General features: G+C 41.1%; 1 protein-coding gene across 8 annotated transcripts in view; it reads left to right on the top strand.

Moving 5' to 3' along the window:
* IQCH (IQ motif containing H) overlaps positions 1-26,399 on the top strand; it is a 212,212-nt gene extending 185,813 nt beyond the window's left edge. For 3 of the 8 annotated variants that reach the window (XM_047074896.1, XM_047074895.1, XM_047074897.1), the window contains 5 exons: positions 433-603; positions 9,840-9,962; positions 16,858-16,919; positions 21,777-21,885; positions 26,283-26,399. In XM_047074896.1, coding sequence (XP_046930852.1) covers positions 433-603; positions 9,840-9,962; positions 16,858-16,919; positions 21,777-21,885; positions 26,283-26,399 — 582 coding nt within the window. Of the gene's footprint in view, positions 1-432; positions 604-9,839; positions 9,963-16,857; positions 16,920-21,776; positions 21,886-26,282 lie in introns of those variants that run through there. The other 5 variants (XM_047074900.1, XM_047074899.1, XM_047074903.1 and 2 more) reach the window with 4 other exon arrangements.
* The last annotated feature ends 277 nt before the right edge of the window (positions 26,400-26,676 follow it).

Here is a 26,676-nt window from a genome sequence, read left to right as displayed (position 1 = left end):
GAAGCTTCCGTCCAGTCTCATTTTTCTCAGCAGAAAACATTGCACGACTGGGGAACTCGTACAGGGTGTGGACTGGCTGGGCCAAGACCAGTGTCATCTTCCTCCTCCTGGATATGGCAAACCACAGGCAGGAGAGTCAAAGTCCCCATGAGCCTTTTGGAACCCAGCATCTCCAGCAGATTATCTGGGCCAGGTGTTTCCGTTTTTGTAACTTTTCACAAGAACCTTCAATCTTCTGGTTAGAATCAGATCAAAGGCTCCCATCCTTCAGCTGAATGAAGTAGAAACAGAAGCAAAAGCATCTACTCCATTCAGTCACATGCACACTGGTTTGGGTGGGTCCCACATGGTTTGGGCTGGTTAGGGTTGGTTGGGGCTTTCTCTCCCGATCGCTGATCTCACCTTCACTTCTGTGGCTCCTGTTTTAATCAGGTGTGGGCAACAGGCCTCAGCCTCTCATACAGTGACCAGCTGGCCCTGACTCAGCTCACCTTATACCTGACCAACGGCCATCTGGATTGCAGTTTGAGCACCCTTAAAGTGCCCAACTTTGTTCCCAAGAAAGAGAAGAAAATGAGCTGCCTTAATGCCCTCTCAGTGTCGGTAAGCAACAGATGCTTCCTGATTCCCCATGGTGTTCAACAACACTCAACCGAGGCTTCCTGAGCTCTGGCTATGTGCCCAGCTCTTTGAGTATAGAGAGAAGAAAGAACCTCAGGCAAGTCACTTAGCCTCTCCAAAATGGGTTTCTAGGATACTAATGTATTGGCCAGAGGAAAGGGGAGAGGGTGTTCCAGAAAGGGAAAGCACCATATTGGAGGGGTGAATGAGCATGGGGTTTTCCAAGGGTAGGTCTGTTGGGGCATTTCCCCTCCATCTCTTCTCATCTTGCTTCCCTGGACAAGTTCTTCAATTACCAGCAACTTCTGACAAAACCCATTTATTTTTCTAGCTCCAATCTCATTTTTGAGCTCCAGACTCCTAGATCCACCATTCTACGAAACTTCTCTAGAATCCTCAGAGTCAAGCTGTCTCAAACTGCATTCATTGTCTCTCCTCCCCCTATATTTCCTCGTGGAGGGTCCTGCCAGAGGCTGATGGGACACCTCCACCTCCATATCCAGTCAACACCAGCTCATGTTGATGAGCGTCAACTCTGACCCCTCCTCTCCCTCCACAGAGATACACCCTAGTTTTGCTCCACACTAAGATTCTCTGCCTCCTGCCTCTCCCCTCAGCCTAACCATACATACAGTCAAGGTGGTCAAGGTGAAAAGCAAATCTGAGCATGTTGCTCCCCTACTTATGATTTTGAAAGGACTCCTGTCATCTTCAGGAAAATTCCAACTTCCCAGCAGGACCTCCATGACCCGCTTCTTTCCATGGCCCCAACCTCCCATCTCATCACTAATCCCAATGCTAGTGTGGCTGGGGCCAGCAGCCTTAGGGCTGGTTGAGGTTTACCAACCTTAGAACCCAGGGAAACAAAGCACAAATCTCCATGGAGGCAATGGGCTAGGTTGGTTTGGGGGAAGGAGAACAGAGGTCAAGTGGACCAGCTGGTGCTTAGTGTACATGGAATATGAGAGCAAACAGGGGCTCTGGCTACAGCTGCTCTGACTGCTACCAGAGGATTTCTGCTGCCTCTCCCACAACAGTGGGCTTCATACCCTTTCTGCAAATGAAAATCTACTTGAGATGCTAATATATCAAACATAAAAAAGGAATTCCAGTGGGTAGTAGAACCCGTACTTGTGCCCTAGAGATGCTTTTTTCAGAGCAGTATCTCCTGATTCTCTGCTGAGCCTCTTCAGATCCAGGAGATACCTCTGGATTTAAAGAACCCTTGTTTGACTCTCCCCAGGGTCGCTAGAGTCACCTTCCTTGGCAGAAACTCAGCATACATTTCAAAGGGTAGCCTGGAAAGGGTATCAGATATCTTGGGGGCTCAGGCAGCAGGCTCCTTCCCAATCCACTTGTCCAGTGAGGTACGCTCGATCACAGGAAACCCTTTGATCTCCTTGCCTATTAAGAAAGAAGCAGAGGGGCGCCTGGGTGGCTCAGTAGGTTGAGCGTCCGACTTCAGCTCAGGTCATGATCTCATGGTTCATGGGTTCGAGCCTTGTGTCAGGCTCTGTGCTGACATCTCAGAGCCTAGAATCTGCTGTGGATTCTGTTCTCCTTCTCTCTCTCTGCCCCTCCCCCATTCACGCCCTCTCTCTGTCTCAAAAATAAACAAACATTAAAAAGAAGAAGAAGAAGAAAAGTTGGGCTGGGCAGGAGAAGTGGGTCCCTTTTAAATAGGTCCCAGAACCTTGATGAGAATCTACTAGGTCCAACTCCACCTGTGGCCCCTATCCTCACCTAAAGGACCCACAGGACCCTAAGTGCAATCCTGGACAGAGGGACAGCAGTAAAATTTGAGTCTTCTGACCTAGCAAACCTAACTCCATGCCATTTCTAAAAGGAAGCTGGAAGCTGAGTTAGTATTCAACACAAGACTTTGAAAGACAATTTGCTGCATTTAAGTATGTTGCTTCAGAAGGCTGTAAGCAGAAGTTGTACTTTGAATTAGAAGCACTCTCCCATTTTCCCCATCTTGCCTATAGGTTTCAATCCTAGCTACAGGCAACATACAAGAATTCTCCTGTGATCAAGAGTCTTAAACACTTCTAGGAATTGCCTGCACTTGAGAGGGAAGCTTATGATCTTCAATAATTCAAATGTCTCTACGATCACTAAATAAAAGCTATGCAGGTTTTCTGATGTAGGGATAAATTGAAAGTGCTTTTGGTTTTAGAAAGATAAATGGATGTTCTCGCCCTGGTGCCACCATGCATGTGTGCACGCATGTGCTACTGTGCATGTACACACATGTGATAGGCCATTTTTAAAAGCATCATCCAAACTTGCACACACAATGCAATTTACAATCAAACTGAAGCTTCCTGAACAAGTGTGAACAGGCTGTGATGCCATCAGATTTATGATCAGTCAGCTGACAGCCCCCTTTGAAGACTGAAATAAAAGGAAAGAAACTGATATAGCCACAATGATAAAGAAGGCACATTTAGGACTGATGCCTACAAAATGCTGCTGGTTTGGACCTATTCCTTTAAATAATATGCTATGCGGGTGGGGAGGGGAGAAGGAAGCAAAGACCGTTCTGGGCTCAACAAAGAGCTGTTGCCCCAAATCAGGAACAGGTGGTAAAGAACTGTCATCCAGACCCAGACAGGACAGGTGTATGGGCTTCTGATCCAGGGTCCTCCACAATTAACTGCTTGAAGGCAGAAACCAGGTCGAATGAGTCCCAGACATGCATGTTTTAGAAAAGAAAAGGAGTCACCCAACGACATTTGAACTTTTAATTAACATTCTGTCAGAATGAGCATAAAGCATTACTACCCTTTGCAATCATTCTTACTCCTCCTCTCTCGTGGACCCTCTGCACCACAGGTGGTGAGTGGCCAAAAGGGACCATGTTCACAAACATCTTAAAACAACCCAAGTCATTTATAAGCATTTTAACAGCACATGATCGGTAATGAATGATTAAGTAAAACCTTTTGTGTTAAATTATGATGTTAATAATGATTCTGTCTCCTGTAATTTATTATGAATTCTCAAATGCTTCGGGTTTGATTTTGATAGAATGCCACAACAACGGAGTTTATGTGATGACTTTATTTTTAGAACTCCTTCTTTGAAGGCACACATTTCCCCACTACTGCTGCTACTGTAATTATGTACAAAACCAATCACTCATTAGAGTTAGGATACATTATCTTCTAGACAGATGAGGCTAAATAAGCAACACATTAATAATTCAGAGAGCAGTTCATTATGCATGTGGATGCCTGCTTCGTAACTGAAATAAGAACCTCATCAGCCTCTGCCAACCCTTAAACAATAGTTCTGTGTTATTGCAACCACATTCAAGTTTACGCTTGTTAAACTGCTACTTGGATTATTTTATCAAACATTCATTTATTTGTGGTCCCTTACTGCCGAGAACAGATTTTGGAAGCTCCTTTTTTAAGTTAATGATTTGAGCAATGGGTGTTATTAATTCTCAGAATATTATAAACATGATTAATTTTCAGGCAGAGATTTATTACATAAGGATTTCAACTATGTCAACTGAAATGCATCACTGTCAAAACAAGTATCATGGAGAAAATAGAATATGCTCCACACTTCAAGTGCTGGTGCTCAGAACTCAATCAATTTAAATTGTGGCTGAAGCAAAATTATATTCTCCAGTGAAAAGGAGTATTTCAGGCTTCCTTTATTTGGCTTGAAGCATTCTTGTTAGATTGTGATTTAGAAAGGTAGTTTAATAAGACTAGACTTCTACCGATAATATTGTCTTCTATTTTTTTCCCCGTTTTCCTAGAAAATGCTAGAAATTTCCACACATTCCAAATGTAGCCAATGGGAATTTGGAGTGAAGGGCACTTGTCTGAAGTTATGGATCATGAATTCTGATCTCTCTCTCTCTGCTTCGGTTTCCTCATTTATAAAATAAAGGAGGGCTAAGTGACCCCCAAGGTCTCTTGAGGGATTTGATTTTATGGGGCCTGTAAGATGGGCTTCTGTACCAAGCCGGGCCCAGGAAGCCTCATGTACAATGGGGTGCGGAGGGGGACACGAGAAGGACCTATCCCTCCATACTGCGGCCTTCCATTTAAAGATCTTTACCCTGCAAAACTGTTTAGAAAGAAGTAATATTATTGTGACAGGTCACATCCTAAGTCCTCATCAGCCATCACCTTAGCTACCAGTTAATACTTTCAGCAGGAATCAACTAGAAGTAAATCCAGCAGATATATACTCAACACCAACATTGTGTTGGGCACTCTCCTAAGCACAGAGGATGTAAAGGGAAGTAGCAAAGAGCTCCGAGTTTATTCAAAGACACAGGCCAACAAATAACGATAACGCATAGAATAACATGATAATAACATCCAAAATGTATTAGCCTTTACTCCACACCAGGTACTTTAAGTGCTTTATATGAATCTTTATACAACCCAATATATTAGGCAGATGCTATGATTATGCTCATTTTTAGATAAGAAGACTGGGGTTAAGAAATGTTAAGCAACTTGTGGAAGGTCACTCAGCAAGCAAGTGTGGAAGCCAGAATTTAAGCCCAGGCCTGTCAGACTTGAAAGCCTGTGTGTCTGCCCACCGTTCTGTCCAACCTGACTTGCACTGGCTGAGAGTCAGTGATCTGGCCCCCGAGTACAGCTTAAGCTCATGTCTAAAGAAGTTTCTGGTTGAGGCCATAGAGAAAGCTCTTCTTCCAAAGGAGGCCTCATCTCCCTCTGTGATGAGGTTGTTTCCAGGCATACTGCCATTATCCACTGGCTTCTAATCTGCTCTGAGCTAGGCCAAGACTCAGCACTATGGCCAGATGGTCATAGAGGAGTCTTCTCATGCTGTAAAATCCATTTAGGTTGTAATTTCCTTGGCAAACCTAAAGAGATTTTATAGCATCAGAAGAGTTGATTACACAAGTCAACCTTTAAAAAAAATGTTTTCTGTTTGCATAATGCTTTGTACTTTAAATAGGCATGAGCTTATTTGATTCCCATGAAGACCCCAAAGAATAGATAAGATGAGGATTATCATACCATTTTACAGATTAGGAAACCGAGGCTATGCAAAGTTAAGTGAGCTGCCCAAAGTCATAAAGTTAATTAAGTAGCAGAGCTCAGGTTTTCTGATTCAAGACCCTTTATGATGAAAAGTTTTCTTGGTTGGTTGGTTTTTAATTTCAATAACTTACCTTATTTGTGAAATTATTTAGTTTAACAAATGATAATAAGAGCTAACCTAACATTTTTTGACCACTTACTCCGTGGCAGACACTCTTCCAAGGTCTTTAGATACTCATCTAATCCTCATAATAACACTGTCAGCTGTGCTATCTGGCTGAATAAAAGACAACCCTAGATTATCGACAGTATTTTCCTCTGGAAACTATGGAGTTAGTTAAGTCTGAAAAGAGTACTGGCATTATTATAACACATTTTTAAGCACTTAATATAAGCCAGGAATTTCACCCAGCATCAGGGATACAAAGACATTTGCCAGAGTCCCTGTCCTTGAGAAGTTGAAAAGAAATAGAAAGTAGATTGGGGCACCTGGGTGGCTCAGTTAAGCATCTGGCCAGCTCAGGTCATGATCTCATAGTTCATGGGTTCGAGCCCCTGCTTCAGATTCTGTCTTTCTCTCAATCTCTCTGTCTCTGTCTGTCTGTCTCTCTCTTTCTCTGTCCCTCCCCCTGCTTGTGCTCTCTCTCAAAAAATAAATAAATAAACATTAAAAAAAGAAATAGAAAGTACATAGCACATACACAAGGAAAAAAAACAAGGCCTCGTGTAGGTGCCATTTGAGTGACGGCCCCTCAACCTGTTGCTGCAGTTCTTAGGAGAAAAGACTGTGGACTGGCAGGGACAGGCCTAGTTCTTCCACTACAAAGAAGGAACTTGGCCTAGCCTTACAGACTAGGGCAGTCACTACATGGCAAGGGGAAGGAGACCTGCCCAGCAGAAGGGACCAAGGCTGAAGAGAGCCCATGATCTATCAGGAGATAGCAATGAACCAGGTGGGCTGGGGCAGAGAATTCAGGAAGGAGAAAGTGGAAGAAGTGGTTGGAGCAACCCCCTGAGCCAGTGTGGGAGAACACCAGCCCAGGCATCTATATTTCGTCTTATAGGCATGGAGGAGACACTGAAGAGTTCTGAGCACTGACCAACCTCGGTCTGAGAAACAATAATCTTGTGGTAATGCTCGGAACCCCAGGCACTGGTGGGGGTAGGAACAGCCTGGGAAATTACATTTAGTGTAGGTCCATAATGCTCTGGGGCCTGTAGACACTTTCAGAGAAAGAGCAATAACAATAGTAGCTACTGTTTATCAGGTGCCAGGTGCTGGGCTAGGTGCTTATTTAATCACCAGAAGTCAGACAAGTTGAATGACACATTCAAGGTCGGCCAGGTTTTCGACCTCAGTCTTTCTGACTCCATATAACTTTTCCACCACAGAATTCTGTGTGCATCCCCACCTCCCGAGTAGGAAGGAGAAGCAGCTGTCCAGGCCATGAAGCTCTGGCGTAGTCTGGTGATGGAGACGGAAAAGACACAGCCTGGAGACACATACCAAATGTCCTGGCTTTTCTTTCAGATTCTTAATGAATCAGAACCCCAGGTCTGGGAGGAGGGGACTTGCAGTCTGTCTCTGTAGAGACAAAGAAACCTCAGGATAGCCTGTCCTTACTTGTCGCCCAGTAACACTGGACAGTGAGCTCCTCCACCTTGCTTTGGAGCCAAGATACATGGTGTTGAGCTCAAGCCCACTACCTCTCTCCCTCACCAACTGGGGCCTAGTCTTGGGTTTGCTAGTCTATATGCTATGGCAGCATAAGACAAATTTAGAAGGCAAAAATAACCTTGGAATTATCTTGTGAATTCATGGTAATTACCATGCAATTACATGCTCAGTAACCACAATGGAATTCCAGAGTATTTACAGTTCACTTCCATATACAAAAACTCAGGCTTCTGGGCCTTTGTTGTGAAGGCAGGAACATGGCACAACCTGCCATGATAGGGTGAGCAGGCCTGGTGGCCATGCTCCTCCAGACTGAATGGCTGAGCCAGAACTTCTCTCAGCCAGTTCTTATTACCCCACCAATAATCCCACCACTGGGATAGCCCACTGGGGCTACAGTGTCCTCCAAAAGATGTCTACTGGGGGCAAGGCCTGGAGTGACTGCCCTGAGTCACTCTGGGGATCTTCTGTCATTCTCTAGGGTCTGCTTCTGCCCCAAAGCCCTCACTGACTGGATGCCCCCTGAATTACATTGGAAGAGTCTCTTAAGTCAGAGGAAGTGCTATAAACTTACTCTATTCCATGCATCCATTCTTTCTCCCTTTCAAGAAACGCTGAAATGCCTATTCTGTGCTAGCATCACATCCAGCCTGGAGATTCAGACACCAAGCAGTGCTCTGCCTTCAGAGAACTCCCAGTCATGACAGGGAGGCAGCCAGGGGAACAATTCATGATAGGTCAGAGTGATAACAAAGCACAGCTGTGAGGCATGTGAGGGTCCAACAGATTTTCTTCTGCAAAATTAAAATTCTCGGTGGCTGCATATGGGGCAATACTAAGGGAGATGTACAACTCAAGATGCATCAGCCTGTGAGAGACTAACATTTTTACAGATGTGGACTCTGCCTACATGTGGGAAGACCAAGCTTCATAGTACTGAAAATGTGACCATCAGATATGGTACTTTCTGTAAATGTTGAAAGAAATGACAATATATGTGGGGAAATATGTCACAAAGTATGAATATGAAATCTGAGAGAGAGAGAGAGAGAGGGAATGCATGTGTTATACAGGCAGGGAAAACCCATTCGTCCTCCTCTGGGCACTCAGTCAGCCCCCCGTTCCCCTGCATTCTCTCAGAGACAGAGAGAGCAAGTCTTAATGTTTCACAACGGTGTCAGGCCACTATGATCCTTGCAGCCAGCTGGGGACCAACAGTACCTCTTTTTCCTTCTCTTGTTCCAAGTCACTGCACAAGGGCAAGCACCTGGTTGCCCAGAACCCAAAGGTCCCCAAAGTTAAAAATCTGTGCCAGGCACCTTCATTTACTATGCCCAAAGGTTGGCCGTGGCCCTACACGCTGCTCTCCAAATTTCCAGTTATCCCAGGACAAACATAACTGATTTTCAAAGGCGAATATCACATCTCACAAAGGACATGCTACAAAATTGCCAAGATAAAATACTTTCTTGTATACATACTAAATTTTAAAAGTTTTTAGGAAATATTATAATTTAAATACTTCAGGCCTAGCATAACCAGTCTCTTTGGGATAGTTCCCACTGACAGGCAAGCAAAATAAGGAATAGCAGTTTCTCAACCAAAGAAAGCAGTTAGAATCAAAATTCTACCATTGGTCCTCTCAAGAAGGTGGACTACCCTTAGTGACTTGTTTCCAAAGAGTGTAGTACAGAAACAGGTAAAAGTAACTTTATAGTAAGAAACCTGGCAAAAACTACCTCAGTGAGATCAAAATTGGCGTCATCCATCACAAGTTGTGTTGATACAACTTGATGTACGAGGTGATGAAAGTACCTGGGTGGTCCTCTTCTCAAAAACACATTTTCCCAGTGTAGTCAGGAGGAAAACATGGGACAATCCCAACAGAGGACATTCTACAAAATACCTTGATCCGTACTCCTCAAAACTGTCCAGACCATCAAAAACAAGGAAAGTCTGAGAAACCATCACAGCCCAAAAGAACCTAAGGAGACAATTAAATAACAATGTGTTATCCTGGATGGGACTGTGTAACATAAAAAGGGATTTAGCAAAAACTAATGAAATCCAAATAAAGTACAGGCTTAACAGCAAGGAGGCAATTTGTGTTCTTATGTGACAAACATACCACAAGGTTACAGGATATGAGATAGGAACTCTCTGTATTATCTTCACAACTTTTCTGTTAATCTACAACTATTCTAAAGTTAAAGTTTATTTAAATATTTTGTGAAGAGGGGCACCTGGAAGGTTCAGTCAGTTAAGTGTCTGACTTCTACTCAGGTCATGATCTCGCTGTTTGTGAGTTCAAGCCCTGTGTAGGGCTCTGTGCTGACAGCTCGGGGCCTGAAGCCTGCTTCGGATTCTGTGTCTCCTTCTCTCTCTCCCCTCCCCTGCTAGCTCTCTCTTTCTCTCAAAAATAAATAAACATTAAAGAAACTTTTTTAAACAAGTATTTTGTGAAGGGTCTTACATGCAACTGTGGTCTTTTCCAGTCACCAGCAGCCAGTCGCTATGCAGTGATGACGACCCAGCTGAAGCACAACAATCTCTCGCTGGTTTTCCCGTATGTTTTTCTCCAAATGTGTAAGGCCCATGGCATCGGCTATGACATTGAGGTACGAAGGCCAAAAGTTGGCCAAGGTGGACCAAACATAAGCCTATGGGTGATCTAGGCAGCTAATGATTCAGTGTCCCTGCACACAGATATTCTCTAAACATGAGTTTGATGTGTATTTCTAGGAAGGCTGAGGGCTGCTTGGGGAAGGGTGAACGAGCAGCTCCACTGGCATGGGGGGCACTTGGTTCTCAGAAATTTAGCTCTGTCCCAAGCCTGCACACCCACCTTGGTAAAGCAAAAGCCTTGTAGCTCACCAGACCTGGGAGGCATTTTGGGGACCATTTCTTGATCCTGAAGCATGTCCTGAGCTCCCTGACCCTACTCGAAGCTGCTTATCAATGAATATCCTCTGTCTTAGCCTGCTTGAGCTGCCATAACAGAATACCACCGACGGGGTGGCTTAACCAACAGAAATTTATTGCTCACCATTCTGGAGGCTGGGAAGTCCAAGGAGAAGGTGCCAGCTGATTCAGTTCCTGGTGAGAGCAGTCCTTCTGGTTTGCAGACAGCCATTTTCTTGCTGTGCTCCAACATGGTAGAGGGGGAGAGAGAGATCTCTGGTGTCTCTGTAACCTCTCTTACAAGGACACTAGTTCTATCAGATCAGGGCCCCACCCATATGACCTCATTTAAACTTAATCACCTCCTTAAAGACCCTATTTCCAATACAGCTTCAGGGCTTGCTACAACATATGACTTTGAGGGGACACGCAGTTCAGTCCCTGCCATCCTTCTACTTCCATACAGTAGTTTTTTTTTAGAAGGAGTTCTGATAAAAAAGTTTTTCCCAGTTTTTGTCCGTTGCCAGTGATACTGATGGCTCGTGCCCAGCTGCTCCATCCTTAATGTCACCAGATGAGAGCAAATGTGATGTAATATCACCTACCCAAACTAGAACCTCCATTTTGTGCCTAGAGACACATGTTGCTCTGAGAAATAGTTTTGTGATGTTGCACTTCAGATTTTCAAATCTCTGATACTGACGGCTTATTCTAAGACCTGAGTGACCCATGCGCTCTTACCTGTGGAAGACCCATCCCACATGACATCACACTTATTAAAATACAGTCACCTCCTATATTAAAAGTAACCTATAGATAATGACACAACTGAGTGACAACCAAGTGACCAAATGTTTTGATTTGCAGACATTCAGTTCTACATTTATTTTCATTTCTCATACTTGAGAACAAATAGAATTTTTTAGGGGCCAATTCTTTTTGCAGACTCTCGAAAAGCATATAGACCTTAGACATGAGGTCAACAGTGAATAGAATGACCCAACTGCCACTTGGCAATCCCCACCACACTGCAGGGCACCATCAGAGAGTGTAAGGCTCTTCAGTTAGATTGATTTATGCTGTTTGTAAACACATATAATGGAGCTCATATTCCTTTAAAAATTACATTAAAACTGGTCATATATAAGAAAGAATGAAAAAGCCAGATTGAACTGATTTATCTGAAATTAACTGTTGCATTTGCTCTATACAATCTTTTTGGAATTAAACAGTTTTTAGCCCCCAACTGATAAGACCAAAACACTTCCATGTACCAGAAGGTGGCTAAATCTAACTTTAGCTTTCTCTGAATATTTTATTTATTTTATTTTATTTTATTTTATTTTATTTTATTTTATTTTATTTTATTCTAAAATATCAAAGCAGAACGAGCTCTGTGAATAGACATATTTGGCAGGGAAAGTTGCCTGCCCAAAAGATAATATGCTCCATAACTTTCATTTCCCTGAAATTACTATTAGAGATTTATTTCTTTGGCTAAAGGCTTTCTACTTGATTGGAGTTCCAGTACTTCTGGGAAAAGTAAAGCACCAAATTTTTTATGTTATTTACACCTTTGTGACTCTGAGTCGATCAGATTCATTTCTAAGAACAAATTTTAGTACGAAAAACAAATTGCTATGGCCCCAGGGGAACAGAGGATGGTGTAGAGAGAGAAGTTCCACTGAAGGTGAGAAGAATAACAGAAAGGGGCAGAGGGGCACCCAAGACATAACTGGCTCTGTCTCCAGGTCACCTGAGCTACACACCCTATAAAGGACGAGAGATGAAATGGGGGAGAGAGAGAAATATGGATTGGGGGCAATGGAGTGACAGAACAATGTGAAGAAGAAAAGAGGATAGAATCCCAAGATAGAAAGAATACACCAAAAAGGGGAAGTGGGGATAAAGAGGAAAAAAAGAACAAATCATAACAAGAAAGTACAAGAAGAGAGAGAGAGGTTAAAAAAAACCAAAAACCAGGGGTGCCTGGGTGGCTCAGTCAGTTGGGCGTCCCACTTCCGCCCAGGTCATGATCCCGCGCTTTGTGGGTTCAAGCCCCGCGTCAGGCTCTGTGCTGACAGCTAGGATCCTGGAGCCTGCTTCGGATTCTGTGTCTCCCTCTCTCTCTGCTCCCCAACTCTGTCTGTCTCCCAAAATAAATAAACATTAAAAAAAATTTTATTAAAAAAAATGAAGTCTTAAAACTCTGAGGTGAGAAAAAGGAGTCATTGGAAATTCTCCAACAATATCCTTGCTCCAGTTTTTCTGAGATGGGGTCTCATCTTTTCACACCCTAGGGTCCATCCCTTGTCTGAACTGCCTTCTTGTTCTCTTAACTGCATTTTCCTGAAAAGACGAGTGATGAACCAGCATTTGCAGAGCCCCTACTATGTGCTGGCCACTGAGCTAAGCATTAGCTTAGCTCTTCATTGTCCCTTTGACCTTCACATCTCTTCTGTATGAAGCTATTCTTTCTCCTATATTACACCGGGGGATTTCGTTTCAGCATTTCCCAACATTACACAGCTATGCACTTTGTGGAACTAACATTTGAATCCATAATTGTCCATAAAAGCAACTATGATTCTTTCTCTTACACCAAACGTGTCCCGTATGTACCTTTTCCCCCTTAGGACTATTTATATTTCTAAAATATTGTTACCAACCCAGTTCAAGAATGCTGGGAACTATTTCAAATAAAATAGTCCATCTAGATACCCCTTATGTATTCTTCAGCTGAAGGAGCACAAACTTCTCTATAGCCCCCATGACTCTCTCTCTACCTTACAAAAGAGAAAAAAAGCTATGTTTAATACTTAACTTCTCTAAACTGTTATTGCCTCCTTACGTTATGCTGAGTCTAAAAAGATGAGTGTAGCCTCTGCAACCCCCTCCCACTCTTGATCAAATGTAACGTGGGTGCTCTTTCCAAAAAAAGAAGCAACATTAATAATACACCATTGTCAATGTTACCAAAAGAATCCTCAAAAGTCCTTATTCTCAACATTTATGTCTTTCTTCCCATTATGATCACAGAATTTCCAATGTTTTTCATCCAAGCTCTTAAGAGGATAAAAGGGAAATGAGATCACCTCACGAATTTATTTTTCCTTGCTGAATATTGGAAGGAAGCATTACCGAGTTTGTAAGCAACTTGGTGGGTCTCGTTCTTGGTATTTCTGTAATGCTACAGAATACCCCCACTGATATCCTAATGAAATGAAGTTGTAATGAAAGCCATATGGAGAAAAGCGTCATGTTTACTGCCTGCGACAGTGTGGGGCAGGGCTGGTCTCACACATACATAGGCAGTGTGCCACGGGCCTAAATGGCTCCATAACCACCAGCAATCATTTTCTCAGGCCAGGGTATTGCCATGGTGGCAATCATTAAGGCTGTTCACAAATGTTCTGATTCTCCTCCTTGCAGGCACATAACAGAATTATTCTTCCTCAGCCTTTTCCCTGAAGTCAAGTATGGCCATGTAACTTATTTGGGCCTGTGAAATATGAGCAGAAGGGTATTTCATGCAGAAGCCTTCAAGAGCCACTTCATGAGTCTCCATGTCCTTTTTCCTGCTTTGGAAATCATGGAAGCACACTGAGACAGAGCCTCCGTTGCCTGGGTCCCTGAGTGTCCCAACAGTGACCAGAGACCCATGCCAGCCCATGTGGGAAATGGAGTACAAGCCAGAACCACACATTTGTTGTTATAAACAACTAAGAATTTGGTTGTTTTTTTAAAAATTATTGCAGCATAACCTAGGCTACCTGATTGATTCAGAAATCAGTATCAAGAAAAGGATGCTCTCCAGGGGCGCCTGGGTGGCTCACTCGGTTAAGTTTCGGACTCTTGATTTCGGCTCAGGTCATGACCTCACAGCTCGTAAGTTTGAGCCCCATGTCGGGCTCTGTGCTGACAGCTCAGAGACTGGCCCAGATTCTGTGTCTCCCTCTTGCTCTCTCTGCCCCTCCCCCGCTCATGCTCTGTCTCTCTCTCCTTCAAAAATAAATATTTTGTTAAAAAATTCTTTAAAGAAAAGGATGCTCCCCAAACTAAAAACTAGTATCATTTCAATATGTAATCAGTATAAAAGTTATTAATGACATATTTTACATTTTTCTTTACTCAGTCTTTGAAAGCTATAGCACATCTCAATTTGGACTACTCATATTTCAAGTTCTCAGTAGTGGCCCCATGTGGCTAGTGGCTACCATATTGGACAGCACAGAAAGGGAAGCAGGACACCTGACAGATCAACCAGTCAGTGGTTCTCAACCCAGACTGCCCATAAGAATGACTTGAGTGAGGAGCTTCAAAAAGTACAGATGGCCAAGCAGGGCTGGGATTAGGATGAGGCAAGTGACACCTGTACCCAGAGCACAAAATTTAAGGGAGTACAAAAAATACTCATTAAGAAAGATAAAACTATTTTAATGCATTATCTTAAAGATCAAAATTAATGCAAAAAAATCCATGGTCAATAAAATTTCATAATCTTAAATTAAAACATACCGAGTTTTTCCTTTGCCTCAGGCTCCAATATGGCTCAGCATGACACTGTATGTAGGGCCCACTCCAGAGTGGCCTACATTAAATCAGTATTTCTGGAGGTAGGGCCCAGATGATTCTAATGTGCAGCCAGCATTGAGAGTCACCGTTACAATCCAATGTGTGTCCTGATGCCCATATTTCCTAATAAAATGAGGAGTCAAGAGGCAGCCTTAATTCTGGCATGTGATTTTTTTTTTTTAACCAAATCTCATGAACAATTTTTGTGTTTGGACTCCCAGTGATGAGGAGTTCACGATTCCACAGGGCGGCCATTTCCACTATTGGACAACTCCAGTGTTAGCTTTTTATTTATTTGGAAAAAGCTGTTTAAAGATAGTTTTCAAAAAAGGATAAAATCATGCCTCTCATACAGATGCAAAAATAAAAACATGATAAATATTTTACTTAACAAAGAAAAATTAGATGCTATAATCAGTAGAAAAAAGAATCCAAAAAACCCAGATATCTTTATAGATCAGGAATATTGAAATGGACATGCCAATGGAGAGAAAACTAGCTCTTCCACAAGGGGAGCAGGTGAGGAAAATTGACCCAACTTCTACCAGACTGGAGAGAATCTGTCTCAGTCACCTACAACTCATAGAGTCGTAAGTATCTCCCACTGAATCAAGGCAATAGGGTGTGCCATAGACAACACATAGTTTCTATTGACATACAAATTATTTTCCACACAACAAATTGCTTCCCTATATATTTTTACCTATTGCTCTCAGAAGAGTGGTTTTCAAATCCTGATTTGCAGGAGAATCACCCAGGAAGTGAGCTAAAAAGCAAATTCCCTCCCAAAGATCTTGAATTTGGATGATGCCTTTTTAACAAGCACACTAGATGAGTCTGATAAAGGTGTTCTGAGGATCATATTTCAAAAAACACTAGCCTAGACAAGAAATAGTAAGTGTTGGCACGGTTGTGGAAAAAAGGGAACCCTTATGCATGTTGGTGGGAATATAAATTGGCTCAGTCCCTGTGGAAAACTGCATAAAGATTCCTCAAAAAAAATTGAAAATACAACTACCATATGATCCAGCAATTCCACTTCTGGGCATATATCTGAAGGAAACCAAATCACTATCTCAAAGAGATATGTGTACCTCCATGTTCACATTATTCCCATAGCCAAGGAATAAAAAAAACCTAAGTGTCTATTGATGGATGAATGGATAAAGAAAATATATGTGTGAGATATACATATGTATATATATATATCTCACACATATATTTTCTTTATATATATACATATATACAGATATATCTGTATATATATATATACATATATATATATATACAGATATATATATACATCTGTCTCTCTATATATATATCCATGAGGATATAGATAGATATCTACATCTATATCTATCCATGAGGATGCCCTCAAGGTCCATCCATGTTGTAGCAAATTTGCTACAACATGGATGGACCTTCAGGGCATTATGTTAAGTGAGATAAGCCAGACAAAGACAAATACTGTATGATATCACTTATATATGGAATCTAAAAAAGCTGAGGTCAGAAACAGAGTAGAATGGTGGTTATCGGGCTGGGAAGTAGGGGCATTGCACAGATATTGTTAAAGGGTACAAACTTACAACAAGTAGATAAATAGGTTCTGGTAATCTAATGCACAGCATAGTGATTATAATGAATGATACCGTTTTATATAGTTCAAAACTGCTAAGAGACTAGGTCTTAAATGTCCTCACCACAAAAACAAATGATAATTATAGGATGTGACAGAAGTGTTAGCTAAGGCTAAAGTGGTAATCATATCACAATATATAAATGTATCATATCAAGGCATGGTATACCTTAAACGGTGTTCTATGTAAATTGTATCTAAATTAACAACAACAACCCTGCCCTAGACCATATATACTCTATATTCAGGAGACAGCTTTTCCAAATGTGCTTCTCACAATGTTTGATGGTAGCTCTGGATTTCAATTCCAATCAGTCTTAGTGGTCTTGGTGTAGTAGGTTTCTTTGTTGCTAAAATAAAATGCTATTTCTTTTTTCCCAATTCAAATTTTATAGGACAGACAAGGAACTGTTTTTATATTATATGAACACCTGAAGAGAGACAAGTTGGGAATGTTGTGAGTACAAAGTGTGTCTATGAGATGTAATAAGCTAAGAAAATAGGCTGTGACAACCAATAAGAATGATACTTCTCATGCATTTTAATCGGCATGCTGATTTACTGAAAGTCTATCTTGTTTTATTTAGATCTTCAACTATTTCATATAATGACTCTAGATATGTCAGTGGGGGTTCATAACAATAACTGATTAATTATCCAAAATTGATGGGAAAAAGGCTAGTTCCAACAACATATTACGTTCAAACACATACACATCTAAGGCACAGTGAATCTGATGAGGAACCAGCTCAGACATCCGTATTGTAGGAGGGCAGTTGTCATTCTGGCTTGCTTAGAGAAGTGTTCTGGTGACTTGGCAAGATGCTCCCCAGAAAGGCAGGATCCATAGCCCCTCCTCAGCTCCCGTTTCAGCTCTGCTACAATCTTCTCAAGATGCATGTTATGAAGAATCTTGATAGCACCACTCAGGAGGCTGCTCTGTTTCCTATTTCCTGCAAATTTCTCTCCAGCATACTTTGGAGAGCTAACAAATTTGTCTTCTGATCTAGGATTCATGCTTTAGAGACACAATCTTATCATATCTTGTGTGTGTGTGTGTATATATATATATATATATATATATCTTATCATATACACAAGATATACCATATCTTGTGTGTGTGTATATATATATGCATATATATATGCATATATATATACATATATATGCTATATGCATATATATATATATACACACACACACAATCTTTTCATATCTTGGAATATGGCCATTTGCTACCTCTAAGTTATCCTAACTTAATTGGGAAACTGTTTCTTCCCTGTATTTCTCTTCCTTGTGACTTCTACCTTGGTGTAGACATTGTGGCCTCAAATTGAAACACATGCACACACTAAGATCTGGTCTCATGAAAAACCAAATAATAGACAATTCTTCTACTAAGCATCAATGTCCTGAGCAGCCTCAGTTCCCCCTAGGTGCTCAGTCCCCTGGAAACTGGTCCCAAGAGCTGCACACTGAAACAGGCAAAGATGTGCACAGGACAGCTCTCAACTCCCCTTTCCAAAGTATGGTCCTTTGTTTTACCACAGCAATGTCAGTTACAACAGGCCATCATCAGTGCAATGACACTCAATGTCACTTATCCCTTTGAACTCATGCAAATGTTTTGATTTCCTCCCCTTTGGAGCCAGAATGTGGCTGACAACTTAATCTAGTGTTTACAGTCTTAAACGCCTCTCTTCACTTGGGTGGAGAGCTTGCTGGCTTAGTCGTCCCCTCCAGTACCCACATTTCCCCAAGGTCCCATAAACATGTAAAATTCACTGGGTCATGTTAGAAGAGTCCCTTCACCGTTTATTTTAGGCTCTCTTCCCCACTCTTTTGTTATACTTTCAGGAGAGCAACAGGAATGAGACATAACACCCCAACAAGTATTCATTCACCTTATCTGCCTGGATGTTCGTGTCCAGGAGGAGAATAGAGCCAGGGACACCTCTGTACATGTGCAGGGAAGGAGCTGCCCTCTGCTTTCCAGGTGCCTAGAGATCATACCAAGGAGCAACCAGCTCACAGCATTAGGAAAGGTCACCTACAGAGTGAAAGGGCATCCAGAGGGCTGGTTGGCGAGGAGCACAACCGTAGGAGCTCAAAGAGGACGCTGCTCTTCTTACAGACCCAGGCCAGCAAGGGGGCAGCATAAAGAAGGCCTGTTGGCAGGTGGTAGAGCCCAGCAGAGGCTAACAGGCAGGAGCAGGACTTGCATCCTACAATTGACATGATGAAACAGGGATAGTGTTAATAGGGCAGAGGCAGAGTTTCTGCAGTATGGACCACAGGAAGACTTATCCACATGGGTACTTCAGCACAGAGGAACCAAGCAAGAGGACAGCATCAGGGAATCGAGGAGACAGAAAAGACTAATGTGAAAAAGGAAACCCCCAATCATCAAACTGATCAAGCAGCAGGCCTGGTTTGATGCTGAAGCCCACAGAATGAAGAATGTAGACTGGTGACCAAGAGGAGCTCATCCAGCTATGCCTATACCTGCTCCTGAGATTTCAGGCAGGGATGCCCTGATGGGCGGGCTAGCTTTGGTGGTGGAAATAGTCCTACTGGTGTAGATGGTATTACTACTCACATATCCTACAGAAAGGGCACTGATGATTGACATGGGCCTCCTGAAGACTCTAGAGCCTTGTCCACTGCTTCCTATCTTATCTTTCTCATCCCTTCCTGTAGCCATAGAACCAGAGAATGTTGGAGCAAAGAAGGACCCTGGGAATTAACTGACTCTCATAGTGTACAAAGGAAATGGGGGCGTTGAGTAGGGATGTGGTTTGCCAACATCACACAGTAGTTGTGTCTCATGACTCTGAATCTAGTGTGCTTTTCCCATATAGTATGGCTGCCCTGTATAGAGAACCCTATTATGGAAAAGAGATTCTCAGCCTACTGTGAACTGCATCACTACCTGTGCAATTTTGCACCAAGTTTGTTAATTTACTTTTTGAGTATTAGGTAGGATTCAAGATTATCCCTGAAATTCTCACTTGCATGCAGCTGCGCTTTCTTGAATGTGCCATAAAAGGACGGAATTATAGTTAGTACAGCAGAAATTGCACTGACATGTAGTCATGGAGGTTGAGAAAGATGATTTAATAAACAATGGCCAGGAGACATTGTTTTTGAGAATTCATATGGAAAAAGGAAAGATGAGCAAACACATCTTTGTGTTGTTTTTGTTGATTTTCTCTGCAGCTTTAAGGAGAGGCTTTTCATGAGATGCCTGGGCTTTGTTTGGCTTTCTTGCCATCAGTTCACATCAGGAGAAGAACATTAGTCAGCTACCTGTTTAGGAAAGAGGAGGGCTCCCAGGGGGATGACCTTATAGGCCAGAATTTGGTGGTTTGGCTTTGCCAGGATAACTTCACGTTGACTCCATTTATACTAGTATATTTCTGGGAATAGCAGAATTCAAGAAGAACTTTCAAGGAAGGAAAATGAAGGAAATTCTAGAAATGAATTAATAGAGGTTAATTCCTAGGGACCATGGACCCCAGAAGCCTAAGAAGGGATGATGAGAGGGGCATGAATCCATATATGTGGACCCACTTCATACACACACACACACACACACACACACACACACACACACTATAATATTTTAAAGTATGGGTCTCAATCTTTAGTATATATAAGAATCATCTGGGGTTCTCAGTGAAACTATACATTCCTGGGTTCCAAACCCAAAATTTCTGATTTTGTTGATCTAAAGTGGGCCCAGGAATCTGTTTTAAGAAGCAGCCAGGGTCTAATACCTACTGACTCTGTGGCAATGAAATACAAATCACTTTTATTTATTTATTTTTAAATGTTTATTTATTAATTTTTGAGAGAGAGAGAGCAAGCAGGGAGGGGAAGGAGGAGAGAGAGAGACAGGGAATCTGAAGCAGGCTCTGCACTTCAGCACAGAGCCCGAATGGGGCTTGAACTCCCAAACCATGAGATCATGACCTGAGCTGAAGTTGGAAGCTTGACTGACTGAGCCACCCAGGTGCCCCAAGTACAAATCACTTTTAAAAATTATTGACTCTGGGGCCCCTGGCTGGCTCAGTCAGTAGAGCAGTGACTCTTGATCTCAGGCAGGGTCATGAGTTCGAGCCCCACATTGGGTATGAAGCCTACTTAAAATAAAATTTTAAAAAAATTGCTTTAATAAACAAAAATAAAAATTACTGACTCTGACATTGCCTTTGACTATTATAAAAGAAGAGATAGATACTGAAGTTCAGTAACTATGAGGGTTAAGGGTCCTTGGCTTTGGGGACTGTAACTCCAAAAGTTTGGAAGCATTAATCCAGTCAAAGTCCTTCATTTCAGAAAAAAAGAAGTAACTTCCTCCCAAAGTCACGTAGCCAGTGGCAGGACAAATGGTCTACTGTCCTGGGGCCTGGGAAGCCTTCTGCTCCCAGCCTGACCCATGGGAAAGCCCAATCAGGCTGGAAGGCAGCCATTCCAAAAGTGTTTAAGCCTTGCACTCTAGGATGACTTATTTTACAGGTAACAATTGGGAAGGAAGTAACCTAAAGTTCTTTGCAGTTGCCTGAAGTATCTTTGGTATCCTACCCTCAGGACCGAACAATTCTTAAAAATCAATCCATTCATTTAATCCGTTTTTCTCCTTTGATACAGAAAGTTCACAAAGTAACTAGATGAAATAACCTGAAGTTTCCTTTCTAAGTTAAAACTTACAACAGTCTAGTTGTTTGAGAATGTTCACTGACCATAGGATGGTATGCAACTTGTCTCTGAAATCTTCTTCAAGTGTGTGTTCGGTTTTATAAAGATGCCTGTTCAGGAATGGGGCACATTCTCCTAGGAACATGGATGGAGCACACTCATACATAGCAGTAATTGCTTGTATACATAAAATAGAAAATAACTCCCAGACAAAAGTCTCTAGAATACTGAGGTGCAAACAGCTCTGTAGACAAAGACATTGTTAGGTATGAATTATACTTAGCAACAATTCTTTTAAACTGATTTCAACAATTTTTTAAATGAGCTAATACTACTTTCCTAGCTCAGTGGTAGCCTTTCGCTAGAAATGACTGAAGCTATTCTTATATTCTGCTAAGTTGATTAATAAAAAAATATTTATTGCACAAATCCTCTTTGTTGACAAGTTAAAATGGAGCCTCATCTTTCATATCTCCCTGAAGATTGCCACCTTGTGAGATTGAAAATACTCATTAAATTCCATCACCAGACAGGCACAAATGAGAGGGTGATTGTTTTTAAGCTTGTGAGGGGAATCGTTGGTAAACTCATTTGTTTGGATATCATTAACAGAACAATCGGTGAGGATCTCCAGGGGGTCCTCATGACCTTTGCTCGAAATCTCTTCATCATCCATCAAGAAATATCAGCACCTAATATGCAAGGCGAGACCAATTTTAAGGTGAGGTGTTAATTAACTAACGATTCTGGTTAATTTCTATACAAGGACTGAAAATACCTCATGCTGTATTGTAAACAAGTGCTAAACCATTTTTTTTTTTTTATTGTGAAGCAGTACATATCTTATAATGTACAGGGTCAATATTATAAGGTTCCCACTGAACCTGTTAGTTAAATTTAATAGTTTGAAATTTTTTCTTTGAAATATAGTAGACTTGTTCTAAGTTGCTGCCATTACCAAACCCAGTTTACATGACAACAGGGCTTTCTGATATGGGAGGTGAAACTGAAGTGTCACAATGGAACCAAAACGGAGACTGTCACAACCAAAAATCCTGAATGGAATCTACTTACATTTCAGAAAATGCAATGCCTGGCCAAGGATTCCTGGGGAATCCACATATATAGACCAGAGAAGTTCTGAGACCTCAGGAAGGATAAAGTGTCGTAGAGAGAAACAAAAAAAAAAGCCCTTGGCATACACATGGGTCATTTACTCCACTGTTTCTCCAAAGTGGAGCAGATATTTCATCACTAACCTTTTTGAAGGTTCCAAATGGCCTTTAAAGATGTTGGTCCAGAAAGCTACTTGTATGTAATTGCTTAGAAGTCTCCAAACTGGAGAAACAGGTACAAGAGCAAGAAAACGGAACAAGATCCACACAAGAGTTTCTGAAACGCTGGCAGAGCAGAGATAAACACTTCGTATTGATCACCAAGATCTGCATCTGATTCCCCGCGTGGGCCTTCATCATGATTGAACAAACAGGTCAAGTAACTCAGAGGACTCAATCGGAAACCACATGTGATCCTTCTCTTAAATGGAAAGCCCAACAAAAGCTTGTTGTAAAAATGTAAATTTTGAATGTTTTTTTCCTTGCGTTAGAGCCTGTCCTAATAACAGTAATAATGATGATAATTCCTCTTCAATATGATTTTATGAGTTGGAAGAATGACCATTGCTTTTCCCACAACATGACTGAGAAGACTCAGTGAAAATTAGGCCCAGGGTTGCATCAACTTTCACTGGTCCAAAAGGACCTAGCTCTTCATTTATATTCTAAGTTACTGTCAGCTAGTATCATTTCATCAGTTACTGCCATGTGCAAAATCCTGAGCAATTTAGTCTGCGTGAGCATGGTCAGTTTAGTCTGTCCAAAAATAATAATCAGTGCTACAGACTGAATTATGTCCTCCCAAAATTCAGATGTTGAAACCTTAACCCCCAATGCGATGGTATATGGAGAAGGGGCCTTTGAGGGGTATTATGTTTAAATGGGGTCAAGAGGTTAGGGTTCTCTGGATGTGAGTAGTGCCCTTATGAGAGACAAGAGAGTCTGTTTGCTCTCTTGCTTTGTCTCTGCTCCCCAACCACCCTAAGAGAATACAGCAAGAAGGGATGGTTGCCTGCAAGCCAGGAAGAGAGTTCTTACCAGGAATTAAATTCACTGGCATCTTGACCTTGTACTTCCCAGACTCCAGAACCATAAGAAACAAGTTTTTGTGGTTTAAGCCACCAAGTCTCTGGTTATTTTGTTATAGCAGCCTGGGCAGACTAAGACCACACAGACTTGGTAAACCCTGAGCTTGACAAAATGAAGGCTATTTCTCTGTTGTTTACCTGACTTTCAAAATCATCAAAAGTCAGATATTCTCAAGTAGCTTTTAAATATCTCATGGTTTCTAGCCTTCTCAGGTGAGTCAGTGTTATCTTGATTTTTTTTTTTACTCTCACCAAAAGGTCCAAAGGCAATAAACCTGAATAAAATAGGAATAATAACAAAAACCTGAAAGTGGAATAGATTCATTTTTGGTAATATTTTCTACCACCCTAGCGACATTCTAATAAGTATTTTCAGTTTATAAACAAGGATTTACAAAGACTGAATAAAAATGGAAGGTGGTGCAGATAAAGCATTTAACAAAATATAATACCATTTCCTCATAAAAACACTCAACCTAGGAGTAAAAGGAAACTTCCTCAACCTGTTAAGGGTATTAGGAAAAACCCACAGCTAACATCATAGTTAATGGTATAAGACTGAAAGTTTTCCCCCTAAGATCAGGAGCAAGATAAAGATGTCTGCTCTCACCACTTCTATTCATCACCATATTACCCTATTCTAGAAAGGGCAATTCAGCAAGAAAAAGAAATAAAAGGCATCCAGATTTTAAAGAAAGAAGTAAAATTATCTCTAGTCTTCAATAACATGATCTTGTATGTAGGAAATCCTGAAGAACCCAGAAACAACCTGTTAGAGCTAATACACTTAAATTCAAGAAGGACCCAAGATCAGTAGTATACAGACATCAATTACATTTCTATATACTAGAAATCAAAAATACAAAAATATCTTTTAATTTTTTTAAGTTTATTTATTTATCTTCAGAGACAGAGAGAACGAGAGCAAGCAGGGGAGGGGCAGAGAGAGAGGGAGAGAGAGAATCCCAAGCAGGCTCCATGCTGTCAGCACAGAGCCCAATGTGGGGCTTGAACTCATGAACCGTGAGATCATGACCTGAGCTGAAACCAAGAGTCAGACACTTAACCAACCGAACCACCCAAGTGCCCCCAAAATTATTTTTTTAATTCCATTTACAATAGCATCAAAAAGAATAAAATACTTACTAATAAATTTAACAGAAGAAGTACAATATCTGTCCATCATAAAAGAAAGAAGACCTAAATAAATGGAAAGATACTCCATGTGTTCATGGAGTAGAAAACTTAATACTGTTAAGAGGACAGTACTCCCCAGATTGATCTACAGATTCAGTGGAAGTCCTACCAACTTCCTAGCTGGCTTTATTGCAGAAATTTATAAGATAATCCTAAATTTCCTGTGAAAATGCAAAGGATACAGAATAATCAAAACAATCTTGAAAGAGAAGAACAAAGACGAAAGTTGCTTCTCAACTTTAAAACTTAACTACAAAGCTACAGTATTCAAGACAGTGTGGTACTGGCATAAGAATAGACATAGATCAATGGAGTAAACTTGAGAGTCCAAACTAAACCTGTACATCTATAGTCAATCGATTTTTAACAAGAATGACAAAATAATTCTTTTTAACAAATGGTACTGGAGAATACAGATACCCACATACAAATGAAGTTGTACCTCTATTACAAAGCATACATAAAAACTAAATAAAAATGGATCAAAGACCTAAATGTAAAAGCTACAACGATAAACCTCTTAAAATAAAACACAGGTATAAATCTTCATGACCTTTTGGCTAGCAATGCCTTCTTAGATATGATACCTAAAGTGCAAGCAACCAAGTAAAAATAGGTATTAGATAAAATGGAGTAGTGTTCAGCCATAACAAGGAAATGCAGTTCCAATCCATGCTACAACACGAATGAACCCTGAAAAGATTATGTTAAGTGAAGAAAGCCAGACACAAAGGCCACACATTATAGGATTCCATTTATATGAAATGTCCTGAGTGGGCCAATCCATAGAGACAGAAAGTAGATTCGTGGTTGTCAGGAGCTAGGGATGGGGGAAAATGAGGAATGGCAGCTAATGGGCACAGAGTTTCTATTCAGGGTGATGAAAATGTTTTGGAATTACATAGTAATGATGGTTTCTTCTGAGTATACTAAAAATCACTGAGTTGAGCTCTTTATAAGGGTGAATTTTATGGTATGTGAATACTACCTCAATGAAAAAATGGGGGAAATAGGTGGGGGGCATTTTTCTGCCCAATGGAAAAAAACAAACAAACAATGGAAATAAACACTATCAGCCTACTAGCCCTCATTTTAGGATGACTAGACCAGTGCTTCTCAAATTATCTCTACTGAAGTTTTTTTTTTTTCCAACTTACCATGGATCAGTACTTCTGTAAAATACAACAAAAATGAATTACTAGAAAAATGAAATTAAAAAAATTAAAGATGTATAAAATAGAAGTCCCTTTTTTCCCCATCAGATTTAGCAGCCATAAAAATTTCTATGATGGTTTCCAAGTTCTTACTCTCATATTTTTTACTTATTTCAAGACTGATGACACAATTTGTAGATAGGTGCTCATTGACAGGAACGTTTTGAGTTTAACCAGTCTAAATTATACTCAAGTCCAAAAAGGAACAAATAATTGGATGGGAGAAAGAGTTGTAAGGGGTCTTTAAGTAATGAATATTTGGGGCGCCTGGGTGGCTCGGTCAGTTAAGCGTCCGATTTCGGCTCAGGTCATGATCTCACGGTCCGTGAGTTCGAGCCCCATGTCGGGCTCTGTGCTGACAGCTTGGAGCCTGGAGCCTGTTTCGGATTCTGTGTCTCCCTCTCTCTCTGCCCCTCCCCTGTTCATGCTCTGTCTCTGTCTCAAAAATAAATAAATGTTAAAAAAAATTAAGTAATGAATATTATTTTTATTGCTCATTTACAGACCGCCATTGATGACATTGAAGCCATTCTAGGAGTAACAGAGGAAAACAAAATGAGATTTGAAGAAGAACTCAAACAGTCCATAGATGCTAAAAACCCCTCTAAACCTGATAAATGAATGATCCTGGAATATATTGCTGATTTTAGATTTTAATCCAGAATTGAAAAAGGCAACATTCTTTTTGCTGTGACGAATAAAAGTGGGGAGCGGAGTTAGTTTGCTTTGTTCGCTAGGAGGTGTAGTAGAACAGATTATAATGTAATGCTCCTTTAAAAAAATTATTTACTAAGTGATCTTAGTTTACTTACTAAACTAAAACCTATTTGTGCTTTTACTTGAGAGTGTTGAACAATCTCTTCTTCTGTCTGAATTCAGTAAGGAATATTTTAACAAG

This window comes from Lynx rufus, unplaced genomic scaffold (genome assembly GCF_022079265.1).
Source record: "Lynx rufus isolate CCGP_SWC_20201006 ecotype Redwood Valley unplaced genomic scaffold, mLynRuf1.p SCAF_13, whole genome shotgun sequence".
NCBI classification, from domain to species: Eukaryota; Metazoa; Chordata; class Mammalia; order Carnivora; family Felidae; genus Lynx; species Lynx rufus.
Note: the sequence above shows the minus strand (reverse complement) of the source record. Positions and strands in the feature narration are given on the sequence as shown.